Source organism: Aythya fuligula, chromosome 9 (assembly GCF_009819795.1).
Source record: "Aythya fuligula isolate bAytFul2 chromosome 9, bAytFul2.pri, whole genome shotgun sequence".
Taxonomy (NCBI): domain Eukaryota; kingdom Metazoa; phylum Chordata; class Aves; order Anseriformes; family Anatidae; genus Aythya; species Aythya fuligula.
In genome coordinates this window covers 16676102-16698120 of record NC_045567.1, presented here as the reverse complement: position 1 = coordinate 16698120, position 22019 = coordinate 16676102, and the positions used below count along the sequence as shown (strand labels likewise).

The following is a 22019-nucleotide window of genomic DNA, read 5'->3' as shown; positions in this document are numbered from 1 at the left end:
CCTTGGGCTGATGTGTCATTTGTTCCTGCCAGGGGTGAGGGGACCCCCCCTTTAAATTCCTGCTATTGTGAAGGAGGCCGGCTTGGACCTGGTTGTTTAGATGACATCACCAAGCAGGTTGGGTTATAAAATGAATGAAGCAGAAAGCCCAAGTTCACTGGCTCGGCACTTCGCAGGCGGCTGGAGGGACCTCGGGGCTCCGCTCTCAACTTTGACTCCCGCCCGTCCCGGCCTCTCCCCGGGGGCTCCCCTCCGTTCCCCGGTGCCTCCAGGCCCCCCGTCCCCGCTCGTGCTGCCCCGCAGGATGCAGATCTCACCCTTGCTGGCTGGTGGACTTTTACTTGCTCTGCTCTCCGTCAGGCTGGAGGCGAAGCCGGCGTCGCAGCTCCCACAGAAGGTAAGGCTGCCCCTGCCCCGCTGCTCTCCCAGCACTGCTCCCCCCCAAAAGCGTCCTCAGGGTGAAGGGGGAGATGTGGGGGGCACCCCGGGGTGCACGGCAGGGTCCTCCTTCCCGGGGTTTTTTTAGGTGTTAGGGGATCCCCCCTTTCTGTCCCGGGTGTGTGTGTCTCAGGGACGCCAGCCCCAAACCTTCATCTGGAGGGGGATGCTGTGCACCCCGTACCCCTCACAGCCAGGTGGGGACCTGCCAGCCCCTGGCCCCCACCCTGGTCACCCCAGGGTCCCCGCTGTGTTTTGGGGTCCTGGGGATGGGGATGAGACCCCCAGATCGTGTGTGCAGGTGCATGATGTGAGGCCAGAGCCCGTGTGGGGACACCCACAGCATCCCCTGGGCATGGGGCACCCCAAAAGTGGGTGTCCCCAGGAGCCGGGTGTCCCACGGTGCTGCGGAGCAGGAGGATGCTCGGGAGACCACCGACACCTGTGTGGGGACCTGGCACAGAGAAGGGACACGGGATGGGGGGTGGGACGGGGCCGGGGGTGTTGGTGAAGAGAAAGGGGCGATATGGGGGAGCCAGGGAGATAAATGGGGGCGAGCTGCAGCCCCAAAAGGGACAAGGGGGAGGCCTGGGAGATGGGGGACAGTGGGGACGGGAGTGTGCCCCCAGAGATGAGTTGGGACCGGAGGACAAGGGGGGGCAGAGAGCACTAACAGGGTGGGAGCAGCAGCCCGGAGAAGGGGGTCCCTGATCCCCCCGACTCCACAAAACCGGGGTGCAGCCCAGCAGAAGCAGGAGCCCCCCCCCGGCATGAAGGAGCCTGAGGGCTGTGGGGGGGCTCTGTGACCCCTGCAGGGGAGGGGGGACACACTGGGGATGCTCTGCAGGGGGCTGAGGATGCCCTAACCCTAGGGTGGGCAGCACGGGGAGAGCGGGGACACCGCTTTGGGGTGCGGGGGGACACCCTGAGCAGTGTCGGGGTGCCTCACCCAGACTTGGGGGGCTGCTTGGGGGGCACCCCAAGGGGCAGAGGGGTGCCCCTGGGTAAGGGGGTGCAGCTCGGAGCCCGGTGAGCGACACCCCTTGACTCTTTCTCTCTTTCTCCCCCCCTCTCCCCAAATTTCTCCTCAGGCTTCCCGCGGGGCGGCGGCGGCGGCGGCGGCGGCTCCGCCTGAGGCGGCGGGCGCGGAGCAGCGGGACAAGGAGCGGGACAAGGAGAAGGAGAAGGAGCGGAGCCGAGGAACCGGCCCCAGGGAGGCTCGGGAGGCTCGGGCCGAAACCCGGCCTCGGGCCGGCTGGGCGAGGCTGCTCCAGGACCCGCCGGGCCGCCGCCACAAGGGCCTGCACAAGAAAGGGCTCGGCAAGGGCTGCTTCGGCCTCAAGCTGGACCGCATCGGCGCCATGAGCGGCCTCGGCTGCTGAGGGACCCCTGGCGGTGAGTGGGGCGCCGCCGCCGCTCCATCGGGGCCCTTTTGGGGCTGGGAGGGTCCCTAAAGTGCTCCCTAAAGTGCTCGTCCGGAGTTAGTTGGCGGCTTCACGCTGTGTTTGGGGGGTCCTGGGCTGTTTGGTCAAGGGAGGGGGTCCTCAAGGCTTTGGGGGGGATGCTGAAGGGAAGGGGGTGCAGCCCTGTGGGGGGCTCCGAGCAGTGGCTGCCCTACAGGGCACACGTCCTGTGGCGGGATAAGCCAGGTACCCGTCACAGGACAAGCAAGAGGACAAATCGCAGCCACACGTTGATTAATTTATTGTAAAGCCAAGAGGATGCGTGAGCCCGCAGGTGCCTCCCAGCAGGCAGCACCAGCACAGGGCAGCACTTCCTAACCCCATGCCAAGCACCTGAGGCAGCCCTAAACAGCCACAATTTGTGTCCCTGGTCCCCATAGGGTGAGGGAAGTGTCACCTCCCTGATGGCACCGGGGGCAGCCCGGCTCCAAGATGTGCCCTTGCCCATCAGCAGGGTATCTGGCCATGGAGAGGATGGCATCTGGACATCCCAATGCTCTGCAGGGTTTTGGGGTGAGCAGGGCCCGCAGGATGCTGAGGCCGCTCCGTGGCCCTGCTCAGAGGGATGTCCCCCTGCTGCTGGTGGCCCTCGTCCAGCTGCTCTCAGTTCCCAAGGCACGGCCCAGCTCTGGGCTCCAAAAAGCAAGTGCGCGCTGCGCAGCCGGCTCGCGGCCATCCTCCCTTATCAAATTCTCATCAGGAAGCTTTTCACCTCACAGACTCAGCTCAGCTCATCTCCCAGCCAGGTCAGGTCCTCACCCGCTGCTTCCAAACCATGTCCTTACCAGGTGCAAAACCAAAAACCTTCAGCCTGGACTGGGGCAAAGGAGTCCTAGGTCCAACTCCTTTTGGATTCAGCTCTTGCATCTGGTCCTTTCAGGCAGGGGCACACAGGACAAGGCTGTAAGCTCTTTAGTGACCCTTAGAGAGGAACTGGGAGCTTCCCCCAGCCTCCCCCATTAGTGCCCAACAGCCAAAAAGTTGTTGAAAACAACTTTTGAAAACAACAAAACAAACAACAAGTTGGGAAAGTTGTTTTGGCTTTCACACGAGCAGAGTGTTTGACATCAGCATCCCCCCAGCTCCATGCCAGGATTATTCCAGGGGGGCTTTCAGCTTGGAACGGGGAAGGTCTGTTGCACAGCCAGTACTAACAGGCACTTGTTCTTGTTCCTCGCAGGGCTTTGAAGCAGCCGTCCGTTTTCTCCTACCACGGCCAGGCATGGCCATCCCCCAAGCAACGCCTAGAAGAGCAGAGACCCCCCCGAAATGGACAAAAGATGTGGCTGTGTTTTTCTTTTCGGTACGAGGAGTCATGGCACCAGCTGTTTTGGTTTTGTTATTTTTTTAAAAAGTGCTCTCTATCTTATATATATTATATATACAAACACTCACCAAGACAAGGGACAGTGCTTTTCCAAGAGACTGATGAAGCCAGCTGTATAACATTGCTGTTTGTAAATTCATGTCATGCATAAATGTATTTATGTTGTAAAGCTATTTATATATTGTTTATAAAGAGATATTTATAAAAAATTATTTATGTAACTAAATGAAAAGTCAAGCATTGTAACATTTTTTTGTCCTAAGTAGTTGAAAAAGGTAAAGAAAAAAAAAAATCATTCCGTGTGGCATTTTGTAACCTGTCTTTATTTATCAAATTCATGTACAATTTAAATGTCAGATTGATTGATTTTAACAGAGGGGAAGAAGAAATTGTTCAGATGTTTTAGAAAAGTCAGGAGCGAGAGAAAGGCCAGCTGATATTTTAAGCTTTGATCCCATATGCAAAGTAAACTTGCGCCCAATCCTGTGATGCTCAGACGGACCGAATCCTGCGCGGCGCTGCGTGCAGCTGCAAGCCTGTGCAGAACCCAACTGAACTCACCGCGAGAGCACGCGGCCGCGGGCAACTCATCTATCGCCCAGATCCCAAATCGCACCCGTGGAAATAAGCCCAGCACGTCCGACAGCCTAGATGCGGAGCGCGAGCGGTGTGACGAGCGCAGCGTTGGGTCTGGGCGCGTTTTAACCACTTCCAGTCTGCAGGTTTGGGTCCAAATTGCCTTCCGTAAGAGCTGTACCACCGGGGGCCGTATGGAGATGCAGTCCCTGCCGGCAGCAACAGTGAGACCGCACCGGATCCAGCCCCGGCTGTGCTCGCGGGAGCAGAGCTTGATGCTGGAGTTGCTGTTATCCCGGGATCCAGCAGCTCACTAAGTATCTTGTTGATATTCTCGCTCGCCAAGCGTTCGCTGCTAAGCTGCAAAGTCCCTTCCTCCAGCAGAGGTTTATTTACCCGTGCCCGGGACAATACATAGACAGACCAAAACATACCGAGAGCTGCCTGGTAAGGATTCACGGACACAGCTGTGGCTACGGCTTCTTGCTATGTAAAGTGCATGAAATAAATCGTTAAAATGACTCGGAGCTCTAAAGGACACAGCAAGCGAGGGGGCGGGGAGCGCAGCAAGTAGGCAAACTCCTGCACCAAGGCTCTTTGGTCTCCTTCTTCAAAGAGGCCTTAGAAAAAGAGTGGCGGGCGCCCAGCCCAGCCGTGACGGGAGTCACAAATTATGCCCCAACCATTGTAGCGGGCTGGGAAACAACGAGCATTGTGTGCTGCTGGGCTCCGGCGCCTAGGACAGGGCAAAAAGAAAGTCACCGAGACCCAGAGGCAAAGAGATCCTTTCCCTTAGCAACCAGCGGGAAACCATAGAAACCTCCAGCCACGCTCTCCCCAACTATTAGAGAACATTAGCTTTACAGGACAAGAGGATTCAGCCAGACACCCGACAGCTCAATCATCGGGTTAGAGGCGCGCGCGTGGCGTCGCCAGCCTCCTAGGAGCAAAACCTCCCTCAGAGGCAGGTCCCCACCTCGCAGCGCCCACAAAGTCCAGCTGGACGGGAAGCTGCAGCTGATGGACCACTAAGATATTGACTGTTGGGAACAAAATTGAGATCTAGGAGGGAGGCAGGCAGGAAGGGCAGCTCTGTGCTCAGCCTCGGGGTAGCGAGAGCCCTCCTGAGATGCCCCCATGTAAGAACCGGCCGCCAGGGCTCTGTAAGGCAAACAGCGTGCCCAGAAAGTGCACCCTACTGGCTCTGTGTGCTTTTAGAGGACAGGAAGGGCTGTGCCAGGTAATCCTAAAGAGATGCCAGTCAGAGGGGACTGTCCAAAATCACCCAGCAAACCTACAGGGCGATAAGGAATCGCTTGTTGCTCAGACCGCGCACACGGGGTCTGGACAGCGGTGTAAGGAGGTGGTGCCACTGGTCGCCCTCCGCGTCCTGGTCCTTCAGCACGATGCCAGCAGGTACCCCAGGCTGGGACCAAGGTGGGGCCCGTCTCCCTTCCAGCTTTGGCTTCGTGTTGCAAAGCCAGATCCGGAATGAAACCGTCTGCCTGGTGACAGAGGGAATTCAGCCTCAGGAAGTCACTCCACGAAACTCAACTACCTAACGTGGGGCGCAACGACCCGAGCTGAGGTTGGGGCAATCTCAGAGATCGCAGCCTGGGGTCGCATGCAGCCCGGATTCCCACTTCTCCTTTGCAGAGTGAGGTCCGGGAGGGAAAAGCACAGCCTCAGAGCATGGATCCCTTCTTGTCCACTGGGTTTCCTGGAAAAAAGCAAGCCCGAGGAAAAAGACGAAGCTGCATCACAAAAGGACGTTAGCTTGGCAAAAAGGAGAGCGAGCAGAGCGAGGAGCAGGGGCTAACAGCTGGCTCCTGGCTTTGCTGATCCCCCCTGACCGGGGGTTAAGTCACCCTGCCCCCCAGCACGCCGCTCCCCCACCTGCAGGATGGGAACAAAACGCCCACGCAGGGACAGGAGCTGACGTGGAAGGGAGAAGGCAGCACTCGGGGGTGAAAGTGCACTTGGGAAAACTTTCAGCTCGGCTCAACCTTAGCACCCAGACGGCACAGCCCGGGGCTGGCAGGGCAGCGCGGCGCTGCGAGCAGAGGTCAGCTCTCGGGGCGCTGACAAGCACCTTCCTGGCTTGGCAGCCGGGCCAGAATGGGAAACGGAAAGGGCTCATTAGAGCACAGCGAGCATCCGATAAGGCCACAATTAGGGCTCCCTGACAGGGGCTCCGTAGGAAACGAGGCCAGGAGGAAAGAGAGGGGACACGGGAATCCTATTAAAAAGGGAGGAGGCATCGCATGCAGCAGAAACAAACGGATCTCACTTCGCTGCGTGGTCCCGCCGGGTCAAACCCTCACGACATCCAGCAAAAGGATGCAGGGCCAGCGCTGGAAACCCTCCCCAGCCACATCCCAGCACGGACTCGGGATAATCGAATAGCAAGAGCTGCCTTGGATGCAAGCTGCAGCCTCAGGGGGCTGGCATCCAGCTTCTGAAAAGTGAGCTCAGAGCCTGGCACTTGGCAGAGGTGGGTGGACACGTGCGTGCACACCTGGAAGCGCGGGCGGCTGGCGTCCCGAGCTCCTCGAGGTCACACGAGCACCCACGGGACCAGCACATCCCCTGCCCTACCTGCCAAAGGAGCAGCAGCACCATTCGGCTTTCAAGTGGGAGCATCTGTGATATAACACAGGGAGGGACAGCCCTGGTTTCTCCTCTTCATCTTCCATCTAGTGGAAAAGGACAGGAGTTCTCCCCAGGGCTGTTGTAAAAGCGCCTCGCAAAGCCCCAAACAGGCCGGAGCAGAGCTTGGAGCTCCCACAAATAAGGACGTGGTTGCCTTCCAACACATGGCAAATCAGTTCTCTTCTCCCAAGCCACGATGCGTGTCTTTCCCTGGCACCATTTATGCAGCTTTTCCAAGGTATTTATTGCTGAAGGGTTACAAAGCCCAGCTCAGGTGACAGCAAGTCCCAAACCAATGAAGAGGAAGAAAAGCCCAGAGCCCCAGAGCAAGAGAGCGGTGGAATTTTCCAGCTGGAATGGGACTCGAAGCATTGAGCAGGGACTGCTGGAGGCAGCAGCGCACAGACCCCTGGCCATTTGCTCTAGAAACTCCCCAAGCACGGGCTGCTTCCCTCAGAATGCAGAAAAACGAAGGGAAGGGATCACAGGGCAGCTTCCAGAGGGAGCCTGCTCTTGACACAAGCATGAGTCGAAAACAAGAAGGGAATTGAATCCGGGCCCCTTCCCGTCAGTCAGCAACTAACCTTGTCAGGAGGGATGGCAGCACTAAGCGAATCAGGCAATTCATTAGGTTGGGGCACACGGCAAAAGCCCACGCTCTCTGGAGCAGAACTACAGTGAAAATCCCGGGTAATGAGTTGCAAACTGCCTTTGTAAATGACATTTCTGCAGCGACTCTGGCAGGCTGGGAAAAGAGCTAATAGGAAAATCATTAGGTAGCATCCCTTTGATATTGTTGAAGACGGCATGGGCTATTTTTCCTGCCCCCTCCATAATTAACCTGGCATGCTACCCGTAATACTCCAGGCCAGCATTCCCACAGCGGGCCACTGCGTTTGCATTGGGGAAAAGGAGGCTGTGACACACAGGAGGAAGAGGACTTTTAGAAAAGCTTGAAAAGCTTTGAGATTCTCCCTTCCAGTGCACACACGTTGCATCTTCAGTTAAATCAGCAACAAACTGCCCGGCCAGGAGACCTCAGCACCTCCCAACCCTGTCACAAAGCCTGAGAGGGGCTCTCTCCAGAAACTCAGAGGGGCTGATTTGCCCCCTGCTTCCTGCTGTAGCAGAGCTGGAATAGGACACAGCCCTGTGCTTTACCCCTCATTTATAAAACCATCCCGTGTCCTTACCTTTGATTTCCAGGACGCTCAACCAGGCAACAAACTGCATCTTCCCACGTGCAAAACAGCTCTGAGGAGCGACACCTACCCACCTGGCCCGTCTGCCAGCAAGGAGAGGTGTTATCTCATAGCCGTGACGTAAAAGGGACAGCATCGCAGCTGGAAGGTGATCCTGCAGGAAGCGGTGCTCTCTACCAGCTGCAGAGGTGACAATGAAACACCAAGATGTTACTGCAGCAGCACGAGGCAGCATTATGATCGTGCTGATCGTGAGGCGGCGACTGAGACACCGGGGCTGGTGAGATAAACACTTCAGGAAGAGCCGGGAGAGTTAGACAGCAGCACTTCCAAACCTCAGAGCGTGAAGATACAGAGCTGTGGCACAAAAAAAAATGATCTCTGAAGGAGTGAGGCTTTATTTATCCACCACACTCAGAAATGGAGGTATTGCGGGGGAGTTGGCACTTGAAAAACACCCCAACGATACCGAGATTCACGGGCTCCTGCAGGAGAGCTAGAGCTGTGGAAAGGCGCTTTACCTTTCACTAGAAGAAGGTCAAACAAGGAGCACAGGCACAAATTCTTTTGTGGAATAGGGAAACGCACGTTTCAGGACTGGCACGTGACCTTACGGCATCCCAATAACTACCTGAAGTTTGCAGCGTGCACGTTCCCTCAGTCCATCTCTTCTGGACAAGAGAAGGCCACGCTCACAGCTATCACGCTCCCACAGTTTGGAACCTGGAAATGGGGGAGCCAGCACAGTGCTGCCACAAAACGGGGTGCAGGCATTCAGGCTGGAGGGTAAACACGCACTCTGCTAAGGCCACAGCTCCGTAGCTTCCCTCACTTACCTCTGTGGTAGGGCCAAACTTGAAGAAATATCAGCAAAATGTCAACAGTCCCTGAGAGATGCTGACCTTCGCCACGGAGCAGCGCGGAACAGTGACAGATCTCTAAAAACTCTGCCAAGAAATTCTACCAGACTGTCAGGTCACAAATCCGTAATGGAAACACAACGCCGAGGTTACAGGTAGGAACTGAGATGCCTGTAAACTTTAATTTACCTTTCCTGATGCCCCTGGGTTCCTCGCCCTCAGATTACACGAAAATAAACTCGACCGTTTCACTTTTTGGTTCCCCTGCATTAGGTCAGGCACCACAGAGGAGAAAAAAAAAAAACAGAAAGCTCCATACAGGAGTAGATGACAGAGGTCTGATGGGCTGGGTCTGTACACTTGTGGGACAGGCTCTTTGATTTATCCTTTTCCTCATCTTTAAATAAAGAGCTCTGCTGATTCTCTCCACTGCAAAGCTTGCAGGAGGCTGAGATACTGAAGTAAAAGCCAGCAGCACCAACTCTGCATCACCTTTGACTGTTTTACCCCAGCAGGAGGTGGGGCTTCATTTGGTTTTCAAAATCAGAGGCCTCTCTAAACAGCTTACACAACACTCAAACTTGTACAGAACTCAAAATTTAGGACCAGTCCAATTTATTCATTGGATCTGTCACATTCTAACACAGCTCTCTACATTTACAGCACTCGTTTCCACCTTCCTTGTAGTGAATAAACTCAACTTCCTTTTTGGACACACAAACCAATGCATTTTCCCATCACAGGATGGGCAGAATGCTAAAAAATAACAACCACCACCCACTAGGTTCAGCATCATTTTCCAATCTTCCAGGAACAGAAAGCTTTTCAGCAAAACCCAGTTTTGCAGGGCTGCTGGGAGAAGTCACCTCTTGCTACAGCTCTCTTTTATGGCCACCAAAGCTTCCCTTTCTCCAGCTTCACTCTGGAACCCTACAAGTCCCACCCCTGCACCCCATCCGTGGAGGGGGACCTCTCAAGCAGGTAGAGGCTCCGTGGCACTCGGCTGCTGGTCTGAAAACTGAGCCTCAATTTTCCTATGGCCTTAGCAGGGCAGCCTCGCAAGCAGCTCCGTGAGCATCCGTGGGATTTCAGAAGCCTGCACAGGACTGATTGCGGGAGGGGTCTCAACTGAAAACACATCAGGGTCTGTCAGCATTACCAATTTAACCTCCTGTTCTCAACAGAAGACTAAGCTAGCATTCAGCTCATTTAAGGAGGTGAGAGGAAAGTAAAAGAGCTATAGATTTCCACCCAAAATTATTATTTTTTTTTTTTGTAAAAAGATTGATACCAGCCCTGCTTTCTCACGTTCCAGAATTGCCTGATGTTAGTTGGTATCAACTGAGTCACAGCAGGAGTGCCAGGGACATTTGTTAGCATGAGGCACAGCTTTAGGGCTAGGGCAGTCTACCAGCACTGCAATCAGCTGAGATCCTCTCTTCCATTTTCCAGCTCAGTGCCCAACTCCATATTAAACAAGCACTGGTACAAGCGGAGCTGCAGAACGCGGAGCTAGACAATAAAGCCCTGAAGAGCGGAGGGAAGGCAGCTCAGCTCCATCTACTCACCCCTCTCGGAGCGGAGGAGGCAAACGGGAGTTCAATAGCTCCAACTCGGTCCTGCTGCAGGCTTGGAGGAAGCTGGAGCAGCCCGCTGCTGCCATAAAACCAAGGAAGCTCTCCCCACATCAGGGAGCAGCGTCCAGCAGCGCTCAGACAAGCCGTGCCAGCTGCCTCCAACACATGCAACGCACTGGAGTCTGCACCAACCCACCTCTGCTTCCATCCCCTGTCCCCAGTGCACAGCTAAGCTCTGCAGACATCCCCCCCAGCTCAGCATCCCCCCAGCCCCTCATTCAGCCGACTCTGCCCCCAGTTGCTGCCCTCTCTGCAGTCCCAGGGAGCCGACACCACCTTTATCTCGCCCTTCTCAAACGGCACAGCACCTCCTGCATCCTTCCCCGCTAACAACTATGCCTTCTGCTTCATTCCTGGAATAGCTTCCCTTTCCTTCAAGCCAGATTCATTAACCAGCTGCTGCAGAGCTGTTTGCCTCCCCCAGGTACTCTGTGCATGTCATTTGTTAATGACTCATCTCAGGCTGGGCTCGTTGCAGACACCCCCCTCCTTTTGCGGCACCGAGCGTGTGGCTGGCACGCCAGGAAAGCCAAACACACAAACAGCTCCGTTCCCTCCAGTGCCCCATCCCCTCTCAGCCCTCTGTCACCACCAGGCACGGGACAGCTCTTTATTCCAAGGGCCATTTCCTCCCTTGCTTATTTGCTGCACCGTGCACCGACGTGTGAATAGGACCCTCGCCCCCACGCAGGCTTTGAGAACAGCAGAAACATCAGGATGAACTCAGAAGTTCCAACACCCTAAAGAAGCTTCCACAAACTAATGTGGCTCCTGGAACTGGCAGGGAGCAAACACCAAGGATGCCAAATTCACGTCTGTTTCCCCAGGAGCTACGCTGATTTCCAAAGGCATTTGCACTCCTCTTGGCTCTTTGCAGGACTGATAGCAGAAATGCAACAGAAACAAAACAGCCGAGGTTCACAGAGCCTCCCCTCAGACCTTGCGAGGAACTGGATGACCAGCACACGGCAGTCACCCACGCAGGAAGCCAGAAACAGACTCAGTCCCTCTTCATCACCCATACCTGTCAGACGTGGGGACACAACGTCCACCTACACCTCCTGAAGCCGTCAGCAAAGCACTGGGAGAAGCCAGCACAGCTCCACCACAAGAGCTCCCTTGAGATTTAAGGGACAGCTTCATGCTCTGGGCTTATTCACTTGACATTTCGTAGCCTTCCCTGGGGACTCTTTTGGTTTAGAGTTTCCAGGGGAAAGAGCTGGTAAGGAATCAGAAACCGAGGGACTTGACCCAGAGGCAGCTGGATGGGAGGCATTTCGAGCCACCTCTCAGGACTGAAAGCTGGTGTGCCTGCACTGCAGGAGAGAAAAGGGAGAGGAATTTACTTTCACAAGTGTCCATCACGTCCTGTAGCCGAGGACTGAGAACACACAGATGGCAGAGGGCTCTGGAGCAGTAAGAGGAAGGCACATGCATTGCACGAGTGCAGGTGACAGCTTGCTGCGGGACTGGAGCACTGTCACAGCCCTCTGCTTGAACCACTCCCCTTCCCGCTCATGGAAAGCCCTTCTCTTTCCAACACGGACTGAAGTAAAACACAGGAGCCAAACTACAGAGCTACAAGAGAAAGGAATCAGTTAGCCAAAGACAGGACAAAGCTTCAAACCTCCCACTACCAGGCAGCAAAGGTGTTTTGGTTCAGGAGACTGGGCTCAGCTACTGGCTTCGCCACAGATCCTTCCACACAGATGTGGACAGAGACAGAACGGGAACAGAAATCCCCTGCCTCCCAGATGCGTCAGGGAGATTGGTCAGACCTTCTGATAACGTAACATCAAGAATCACGTCGACAGCCACGTGAACAAGCGCTGCTGGACTACAAGCCTGAAGCAGCCTCGAAGCCAAGACTCCGAACTCTGACATTAAATCAGCATTTTTAATTTTTTTTTTTTCTAAAATGTGCTTTTTTTTTGCGACTTGCTGTTTCAGTGCCAACCCCATCCTCCCCCTTTTAAAAAAAAAAAAACCCCACGCCTTGCCGGATCAGGTGCAAATCACCTGAAATTAGTCTGTAACAAATAAAATACACAAAACAAAGGCTGAAATGCTTTAGAATCACAACAATGTACAAATAAAAAAAAAAAAGGGAGGAAAATACAACCTGAAAGTGTTCAAAATTCAGAAAGACTAGTCAAGTCCATTGCTTCAGCAAGGGGATGCTGCTGCGACCCCTGCCAGTGGGTCCTGGGCCACCAGCCTGCCACAATGCTGCACGGGCTCTTCTCCGCGCAGCCCGCTGTCACTAGCATCCGAGGAAGAGCAAACGCTGTGCCCTTTGAAGGGATCAACGGGGGAACAACTCACAGGGAGCTCTGGGAGGTCACATCACATTCAGAAGGAACGGTTTCTAGCATGCCCCTAACCGTCTGCAAGAAGGAAGGCTCGGAAGAGCAGCCTGCTTCCTCCTTGCTGTCTTGATGCCTCGGAGATGCAGACCAGCGCGTTAAATCTGCGAGAGATCAAAGGGCTTAGTAAGGGCAGTAAACAGAGAGTTAAGTAAACAGCCCAGCGCTGGGTTGCATCTTCACAGAGCGAGGTAGTGTGAATTTCACCCCAGTTTAACAGAGACAGGGGTAGCGGAAAAGGCTGAAGACTCCCACGTAAAGCAGCGCCTGGCCTAGAAACCTTTCTGCGCTCCCTCTGGGAATGAAAAGATCTGTGTTGATGGCTTCCTCGCTCCCAGCCTGGCTTTGGTAGCCACACTTCAACCCTGGGATTCAGACTCTCGCCACAGAAGTTCTCCCAAGATCTGATTTAGTACAGCAGCCTCCTAAAGGTTAAGCAGCAACGAGACTGGCTGGGAGGGAGCAAAACTGTCCACAGATTATTTTTTTTTATTTTTACTGCCCCTTTTGGCTAGTCCCTTTCTTTCGAAGTCCCTCTTTAAAGGACCAGAACAGGGACACCCTCAAAATGAATAGGGGCTGCACAGCGTAACTGAGCCAGGTGCTGCTCACTGGGAGCTGTATTCAAACAGGGCTTTTATTTGCCAGCCTGGAAGGGACTGGCCCAGAACCCACTGAAAAAAGGAGACGCAGGCCCTTTTTTGCTCCTCCTGCTGTCATTCCTAGATGAATGACATTTAGATGGTATGTTCTAGTGACGGCTGGAGACCAGCCCTTTGACTTTGGACATCTTCTTTGTGGGCTGCCTTTGTTCTGTGTGTGGAGGGCACTCTCGCTCTACCAGCTGCTGTTCCATCTCCTGTGCCGACGACGAGGCTGTAGCTTTTAATGTTTTCTTTATGTTTGTGACCTGGCCAAGAAGAGACAGTGAATCAGCACCTGCTTCTTCCTCCCCTCACAGTAGCAACTCTGTTCATAAACATGCTGAGAAACCCCTGGAGGTTACAGAAACAAACACAAAGCCCTCTCCTACCACAAACACGCTCTGCATTTGAGTTTATAACGGCTAGCATTTTGCCCTCACTTAGAGCCAGCATTGCTAATAAACCGTACGGGACCCAGACGGGAAACAACTAGAGCTTTCTTACTACTTTGAAGAGACAACAATAAAATATTGTACCTCCTTCCTGGTTGACTGAAAGAAGCTACTACTGCCTCAGTGCAGAAAGTAGGCACCTTACCATTATGCTGGCCAGAACTAGCAGGGATAAAAGAGGCTGAGAGATAAACTTACACTCTGGACAGCGCTGAGAAGTGAAAAGGGAAAACACCACTTGGCCTAGCAGGCTGTCTGAGCCACAGATACTTGCTAGAACTGGGAATAGATCTTTGTCTGTGGGAGGTAGGAGTAATGCTTCTGCTACTCTGGCTGAAAATGAGAGATACAGCAACAGGCACTGTATTCTGTCTCATGAAACCCTGTAGGGCTCACCAGAAATACAATCAGCAAACATTAAAAGGAAAACAACCACAAAAAATAGGCCGAAACAAGTTTGGGAGTCAGGTGTGCCAACTCCAGGCCAAAGGCATCTGGCAAACCAAATGCACTGTGGATGCCAGTCAAGCTGCCAAGCATAAACTGCTTCAGAAAGCAAACGTAAACCTACAGGGATGCAGCACTCTGCAAGAAATAAACTCTCAGCAAGCGTCTCAGGAGGACCATTTTCACCTTTACAGCTGTATTAGCCAAGATTTGTTCTCAGTAGTAAATACACATCAGCACGGGCTAAAATCACATGCCCGTGCTGCCATCTACCGACACAGAAGCGAATTCAACCTACAGCAGGAGCACTCCCAGCCAGCGCTGCTGTAGCAATCCTGGCTGCCCAAGTTGTCACCAAAATACCCCAAAGGAAGATGCTGAGGGCACATTTTTGCAAAAGCAATGGGACTCGATATATACATATATAAAACTACACTCTCATATTTAGAAGAGAAGTGAAGATTTTCCTTTCTTACACAAAAGGAACAGAGTTGTATCAAAGCTTTGTGTTACGAGCACTCTTTCCCTAACAAATCAATCGAGGAACTAGAGCTACTGCACCCACTTGGCCCATTTTTATAGAGAAAAGTTCCAACCTGCTCAGAGTGGGCAAATTTGACGTAGGTCTTTGCGGTGTAACTAGCACATGGAAACAGATGTGTATTTTTCCTACCCTAGAACAGCACATCTGATTTGCATGATTGCTAGCCTACTTCAGAGAAGCCATAACCATTAACCAGGTGTTACCAGATTATCCAGTAAACAGAAATGTTTAATGAAAAAGCACAGAGCAGTCTGAAATGACTGTACCCACCTCCATCTCTACCTGCTGCTGAGTTCGGTGATGGTTTTCTTTGTATTGGTTGGCTCTAAGGACTTGCTGCTCAATTCCTAAAAGAACTGCTTCACAACCGTCACACCTGCAAGACACAAACAGTATCAGAGAGTATTTATGGGTTCTCACTGGAGCAGCTCAGTGATGCAGCCTGAAAAGTGCAAGTCACCTAAAAGTACAGGAAATCATTAAATTTATATTCCTGATAAGACTGGAGTTCCAAAAAAGCTGGCAAGAGAATTCTTTGCTGTGTCCTCGATGCATTTCACAGCATTCTTTAGCTAGTCCATGAGACTCTTACCTACCCATCAAAAACTCAGTGCAGGTTCACCGTGCCATCAACTTCGTTTTCAATCAGAATTACTGCTTAAAAAGGGGGGTGCAAAACAATACAATTTTAAAATTAAACACAAACGTCAGATTGAGAGAATCCCTCCGACTGTTAAGCATTCAAAAGACACGAGTGCTTCTCCAACAGTGTTCATAACTGGAGAGGACAGAAAGGGAGTTGGCAGCGGGTTCGTTGTTACCTTCCAAACAATGCTGTAAGGCCTTGGTAGCTGCCAGAGTCCTCCCTCTGAGATAGGATTGGGGGGGGTGGATTAGAAAAGAAAAAAAAACAAACCTGCACCACCACCACCACAGGGCAGCATATTTACACAGCAATGTAATTACTTTTCGTGCACCCATTACCATAACAACTAGGCAGTGACTCCCAGTCAGCCCAGGACCTGCCACAGGTCACACAGCCTACAGGAGAATTTTGGATTTTGGGTGGGAAGGGAATCTAACAAAAAAGATGACAAGCAACTTCGTAGCAAAGATATAAAAAGAGAGTACCACAGTCCAAGTGTGACGGCTGCATGCAGCCTGCATTTGTAGGGACAAAGAGACGACAAACAAAGGCATCTAAAACTTGAAACATGAAGAGACATCCCTCCTAAAAACAGTGATTCCCTACAATTTCCCCATGCAGTTCTCACCACAGTGCAAAAGGCTGAAAAATAATGGACAGTTCTGTTTTCATCATCAAGTGTAACAGCAGAAAGGGGACTTCAGCTTGGCACAAGTGCTTGAAAAGGCCTTGAGTCCTCACTAGGGTTCTGCCACGTAAAAGCCACAATAAGACCAGAATCTCAAGATACAGCGTAGCGTGGCTTGATGCATAACACAAATTGAAATCTAGATGGGATCTTGGAGGAAGAGACTGTTGGGCAAATTTTCCAAGTGCCCACTTATAACATAAGACACGCAATTAACGGAACATGGTGAAATTGAGCCAGCACCTGAAAATTCAAGGAATGAAAAAAAAAAACAAGACAAAGTATACACAAGGAAGAAGCAAGGTAGAGATAGCCTCACCATTCCTGGAGTGTTTTGACAATGTTACTGATGTCCTTCTTCTGAATATCTCTGCCGATGCAAAAATCCACCTCTAACACCTGGTTTCGTTGATCCAGCTTCCCCTGGATAATATCTGTATAAACCGCTTCAATAATCAGGTCTTCCAGCTCCCTCAGATTCCTCATGTCCAGGTCCTTCAGCAACACAGAGTAGGGAATGCACTAAAAACAGCAAGCCCAAGAGTAAGCTCACAGTCCTAACCAGAACAAACAGCTAAGTCTCAAACAGAAATGGGGTTGGCAGAAGGTCAAGGCCCAAATGTTTATATCCTACGCTTCAGCCTGCAAGTACAGCAGAGACTGATTGTGGCAATACAAATAGCTGCTACCAGGCTATGCAATATTCTGACCCAGCTGGGGTAATTCCTGAAGCTTTGGCATAGTGCCTTCTGGAGGAGAAAGATAATGTCGTTGCAGAAGAAATTAAGATCCTTGATTAGCTTTTTCTCCAGAACAAGAAGTCAGTGCTTTTAAGAATGATTCTCCATCTCCAGCAGCAAAAGGAGCCAGACAAAGTTTCCCAGCCCTTACCAACCAGATAATACGGCTGTTCAGACACCCCCATACCTCATCCCCAGAAGTCCATTAAGTTAACATCCACCATGAGAACACTGCACATTACAAGCCCTTTTCAAATTACATTATTTTTTTGCGAGTATTCATGACGTCCAATACAACTGCGATGATAAAAATTGATGCCATTTAAAAAAAAAAAAAGTTTGCACAGCATACTTTACCTTCATCCTGGAAGCCAGGCTTACAATTGTCAAGTGTTTCAGTTTGTTTTTCTGAGTTGCTGTTAATTCAGGCAGGTTATCTTTGTTTGCTGTTAACATTAAAAAGACAAGATTCAGAACTTTCCTTCAAGAACTATAAAACACAGGCTGCAAGACTGCAGGCCAGTTAAACTATGCTGGAAGACAGCTCCAGCTACTGGGGGTGCTGGTAAGCAGAGAGAGCTGCACTGGTGACACATTAGCACAGAAGAGAGAAAGAAAAAGTTTAAAAAAAAAGTTGGCAATCCCATTCTTCTCTGCTTCTTTAGTAATTCTGATTTTGGAATTAGAATGTAATTCACATCTATACAAGCGGTGTCCTGCCAAAACAACTGGTAAATGCTTTCTTTCTACCACCAAGTCATTTTTATTCATTAATGAGCTGACAGAATTAAATGCTTTTTGCTGTTCTGCTTGGAAAACACAGTTGGTTTCCTCTCTCTGGAGAGCTACAGAATTTCCAGTTGGAAATATAAAGTACCAGACTGAGGAAGAGAGAAGAAACTATTAATCCAGATACTTACGTGGCCTCACTGTCACTATGTTATATCCATGTGCCTTATGAATATTTAAAAACAGGAAGGAAACAGCTTTCCAAACCAAAGAAAGTCTTTAAAATACCTGCTTTAATGAAAATTACTGCTTTGGTGAACTCAGGTTTTCCCAGCCATGCCACCTCATTCAGTGCCCTAACTTTTGACTACCTTTCCCCCCTTTCCCTTTCTTCAGTTGGAAAAGAAATGAACTATCACGTACTGGGATGCAAGACCCACACACAGCAAACACATCCTCTAATTGGTCACAGAATTCACGAGGCTCCTGTTGCTCCACAGCCACTGGAATTATCAGCCCTTGCATTTACCGATGCCACTTCTCCTTACTGGAACTGGATAGCTCACCCACCACAGTGATAGCCGGCACTATGACAAAATTATTTGTCACAGTCTATAATAGTCTGGATTAGGCTGCTACCCACCAATGAAGTACTAAATTATAGCAGAATTGAAGCAGAAGAGCACAAGAGATGAAGCACATCCCAAAAAATACTAAGATGATTCACACACAGCCTCCTTCTGAAGATGCATAAGAGCCATTATTTCAATTTCTGTTCTGGCAAAGAAATGTTTCATTTTGTTTCAGCAATGCTGTCACAATAAAAGGTTATAAAAACCTATATGGTTTATAGAATAAATAACACAACCTTTTTTTTTTTTTTTCCAAAGTATTCTGCAGCTTCCGTAATCAGCATCATCTAAATTTGAAACCAGATGTCTGAAGTCAGAGGTAAGTGGTCTAACCCCCCTAGAAACGATTCTTTCAAGCAAATTCTGTGCTTAAACATTTTCACCCAGCCACGCTACACCAGGTAGTGCAGAAAGCAAAAACATCCCTCTGACAATGCCAAAGGACAAGCAGGCAGCAGTCTCTTACCTACGTAGTCTGGGTACGTGCCGTATGCAAACAGGTTCAGCAGCTGGAAATAAGCAGCATTAGTCCCTTCAGCAAGCTGGGTGGGAAGAAAAAAGAAATCCCATGGAACACAGTAACAGGCAACACGATACCGGCAGACAACTTCTCCAGAGTACATTTTAAGGCCACGTGTGACAAGTATTCCTGTAACAGCAATTACGCCCAGTTCTTAAAGAGCTGGAACCTTTCTAAGGCCTCATGAGCAGCAACAAATTTCAGCAGTTTCAGAGTCAAGATGATCTGCCCCTTTCTGTGTGACTGAACTTAAATATAGTTTGGACTGCCAAGTGCTTTGTGCAGCATCTGAGGCAGTAAAGAAAAAAGCAGCTCAGTTGTAGCTGATATCTTACAGGGCCAGCTCTTCTCATCATGTGAGAAGCACGCAGGCAGTGGTGTTGGTTGGTTAAGCATCCTTGCTATTAGCAGGAAACCTAAGAAAGTTTATCTGCAGAACCACAAAAAACTTCAAAGTAAGCTAAAATGTTCTAAGCTGAGTGCATTTGAAAGTAATACTAGTGCTCACAAACAAACCACTGGAATAGCTGCAGCACTAATCCATGATTTTTACTGAGTCTTCTTGTGTATGTTTAGTGGGTTTTTTGTTGTTGTTGTTTTAAATACCATTTGTTACACACAGGTCGGGGGAAAAAAACAGTTGCAGTTTGATGCTAGATAACCAGAGAGGCATTTTTAGACATACCTAAGAGCCTATTCGGAAAGTGACGCATGCTGCATGCCACACTGTCCCACCTGCAGAGATACTCAACCTGGAATCCCCTACTGTAGCAGAGGGGGGTGCTGGCACAGCATTCTCTGTAAAAGCCCTGGAACTTACTTTCCACCTTGGTTTGCAATGGTTTAGATTTGGTTATCACCCAGGTCTGATGCACTAGACATCTGTTCATGAAGATTTTTGGAGAGCTCTGAGGCTATGCTTTCCAGAACAATGAAGGAATAGAAAGGGATTTTGTTGTTGGCTGGATAGGTGCCTTCTTAAGATCGTTACTGGGCTGCTGCCAGATTTTTGCTTTATTAGCGACCGCATTAAGGTAGTAAAGCTTTATATAGGTATTTTTTTAATATCTAAATATATACAGGCAAAACCAATGTCAATCTCATACCCAAACATCTCAGAACTGAGGTTAAGTTACATCAGGCCTCTCCTGGCGCAGAAATTTCACAAGCATGGAAACTTCAGAGGATCCATTGCACTGGGAGTGCAGAAGGAACATTCGTATAGAAATTCATCTCTTACCTCTTGCACATTTGCTAACTCCAACAGCTCTCCGAAGACATAAACCCCAGGAGCCTCCAGCACTTGGTTTATAAGAGCAGTCAGAGCTGAGCCACTTGTACCTTTGGCTAGTAAAATAAACTGCTCTAGAAGATTGCAGGACGGTTTCTGTTCTCCTGCCATTCTAGGTTTTTCAATCTGTCAATAAAAGAAAACAACATTAATTTACAATCTCCCCTCCACTATATTCTGTCTGACTGTGAGCAGAAGGCGTGCGCCGCATGGTAACGTTTCAGTGTCAGCTGAGACGGCTTTTCCTTTGGCATTCAGAGGGTAGGCCAGGAACCCTACAGGCTCAAATTCTGATCCATCTGGGAAGCAGAAACAATTCAGACAATATCTGAGGAAAATTTCTGCAGACTGGTCAGTCCCCTCAAGTATCCATTCCTGCTGGTAGGAAAAGAGCTTAGATTTCATGCTGTTTTCAGACCTGTCCCTTCCACTGATGCTGTCAAGTAAAGCCAACTGCAGAAGTTGTGTTATCAGAGACATCGTTATGTTTACTACAGGCCACCTAGGACTTCCTCCTTCCCAAAACTCATTACACAGCTTCAAAACAGCAACTGACTATTCACTTTGAAGAATTCACCTACCTTGTAGGCCTGCATATTTTGCACCTTTTCCTTTGCCATCAGCACAGACAAAGCACAAGTACATAATTCACATTGCTTCCCTCAGCCTAAAAGGAGAAAATAACCGTGGCCTGTAAGTGGCTTACTAGCCTACATTACACAGTTACAGGGTTTTGGGTTAACTGGAAAGCTTCAGTGATAAAAATACCCTTTTTACAAAGGCTCTATTTAAGTCCCTGTAGAGGGAGGTCTTTGTCTTTTACTGTTCCCTCACATTTCTGGCATGCACATTGTCTCCCAGCTCCAACATGTTGCTTCTGAAATATAAAACACTATTTATATAAACAACTGAGACAAACTTATTTCTGTAAACAACTAAGAAAAACTTTGGAAGCATATTATTCTGTCACCAAACAAAGAACTTAGCAGATAAGGTTTTTTTTTTTTTTTCATGCTACATTTATGTAAGATAACTTTCATGCAAAGGTGGAAACCTTTACTCTGGCGAAGAAAACCAGACAGCAGAGAACCTGTGTCTCGTTCAGCCTGGCCCCTGGGACCACATCTGTCCCCAGAGAGGTGCCACTGTCCCACAGGTGCTTGCCTTGCCCTGCTGTGCCTAAGCAAACGAAGGCTTCTGAAAGCAATGCAGCCAGCTTCGCTTATTACTCAGTTCCTGAAAATATAATTTACTCCACTCCATCACACCTCCTGGTACAATCGGTTACAACCCGAGAGGGCAATTTTTCGTGCTTTCCACACAAAAATGTTTAGCCCCTCAGTTTAAGGTCTCTTTGGGATTATTCTCATCAAAGACACATATAGTGACTGAATGGGAGCTCGGTTTCTCACGGAGAACCCTTTTAACACTCAGTTTGAACCCTAACACACCCGGGGGTCCACCAGCACCCCTCGCCCCACTCCCAGACGAGGAAATAGGCACAGAGGGCAGGCAATTCCCCCAAAATCGTGCACGAAGCGGCTGACCAACCCACGGTGTAGGGTCATCGAGGAAAGTCCTACCCGCACCATACAAAGCCCAGCAACAGCTCTCTGCCCCCTTTTAAGCCCCCAGGAGGCCCTCCCGGCTCTCCCCAGCGCCCAACCTGACAGGAATCAGGGCAGCACCGTGAGGGGACACCCCCGACGCCTTCTCCCCCCGCCTCAGCGCAGCCCTTCCGAGGCACGGCGGCAGCCGGCCCCCTCCCGGCCCCTCAACCCCGCGTCCCCCGTGCCCCCAGCGCCGGGCTGGGTATCCCCCGGGCCCCGTTTTCGTCCGTTCCTCCGTCTCCCGGCGTTACCTCGCCGCCGCCGGCCTCCCCTCCTGCCTCCCGCCCGCCCTGCGGCCCCCGGCGCCGTGCCCGCCGCGCCTCAGGCCGCCATGATGGCGGCGCCGGTGTCCCCCGCGCCGCTCCTTCCCCCGGCCCGCCCGGCCCCGCACCGAGCGTTCCGCCCCTTCAGGCGGCCTCAGCGCCGGGCCCGGGGCTGAAAAAGCCCCGAGGGGTGAAAAAATAAACCTCACAGCCCTCCACTGGGGTCGGGGAGTCTGTCAGAGCCGCCCTACAAGCCCTTGTGGTAGCCCACGAGCTGCGCTCTGTGGCTGGC

At 51.0% G+C, this 22019-nt stretch overlaps 2 protein-coding genes across 2 annotated transcripts; one reads left to right on the top strand and one right to left on the bottom strand.

Annotated features, from left to right (window-relative positions):
* The first annotated feature begins 304 nt into the window (after nt 1-304).
* On the top strand, nt 305-3369 carry NPPC (natriuretic peptide C). The gene is made up of 3 exons (XM_032193707.1): nt 305-397; nt 1530-1833; nt 3082-3369. The coding sequence occupies exons 1-2, from the start codon at nt 305-307 to the stop codon at nt 1818-1820; spliced, it is 384 nt and encodes a 127-aa protein (XP_032049598.1). The 3' UTR covers nt 1821-1833; nt 3082-3369.
* A 7013-nt stretch (nt 3370-10382) lies between these two features.
* COPS7B (COP9 signalosome subunit 7B) lies at nt 10383-21732 on the bottom strand. Its single transcript, XM_032193546.1, has 7 exons — nt 21716-21732; nt 19804-19980; nt 18510-18585; nt 17040-17128; nt 16262-16464; nt 14879-14984; nt 10383-13431 (listed from the first exon to the last, which is right to left on the bottom strand). Exons 2-7 carry the CDS (start codon nt 19963-19965, stop codon nt 13273-13275), a joined length of 795 nt encoding a protein of 264 aa, XP_032049437.1. The 5' UTR covers nt 19966-19980; nt 21716-21732; the 3' UTR covers nt 10383-13272.
* Nucleotides 21733-22019: the final 287 nt, after the last annotated feature.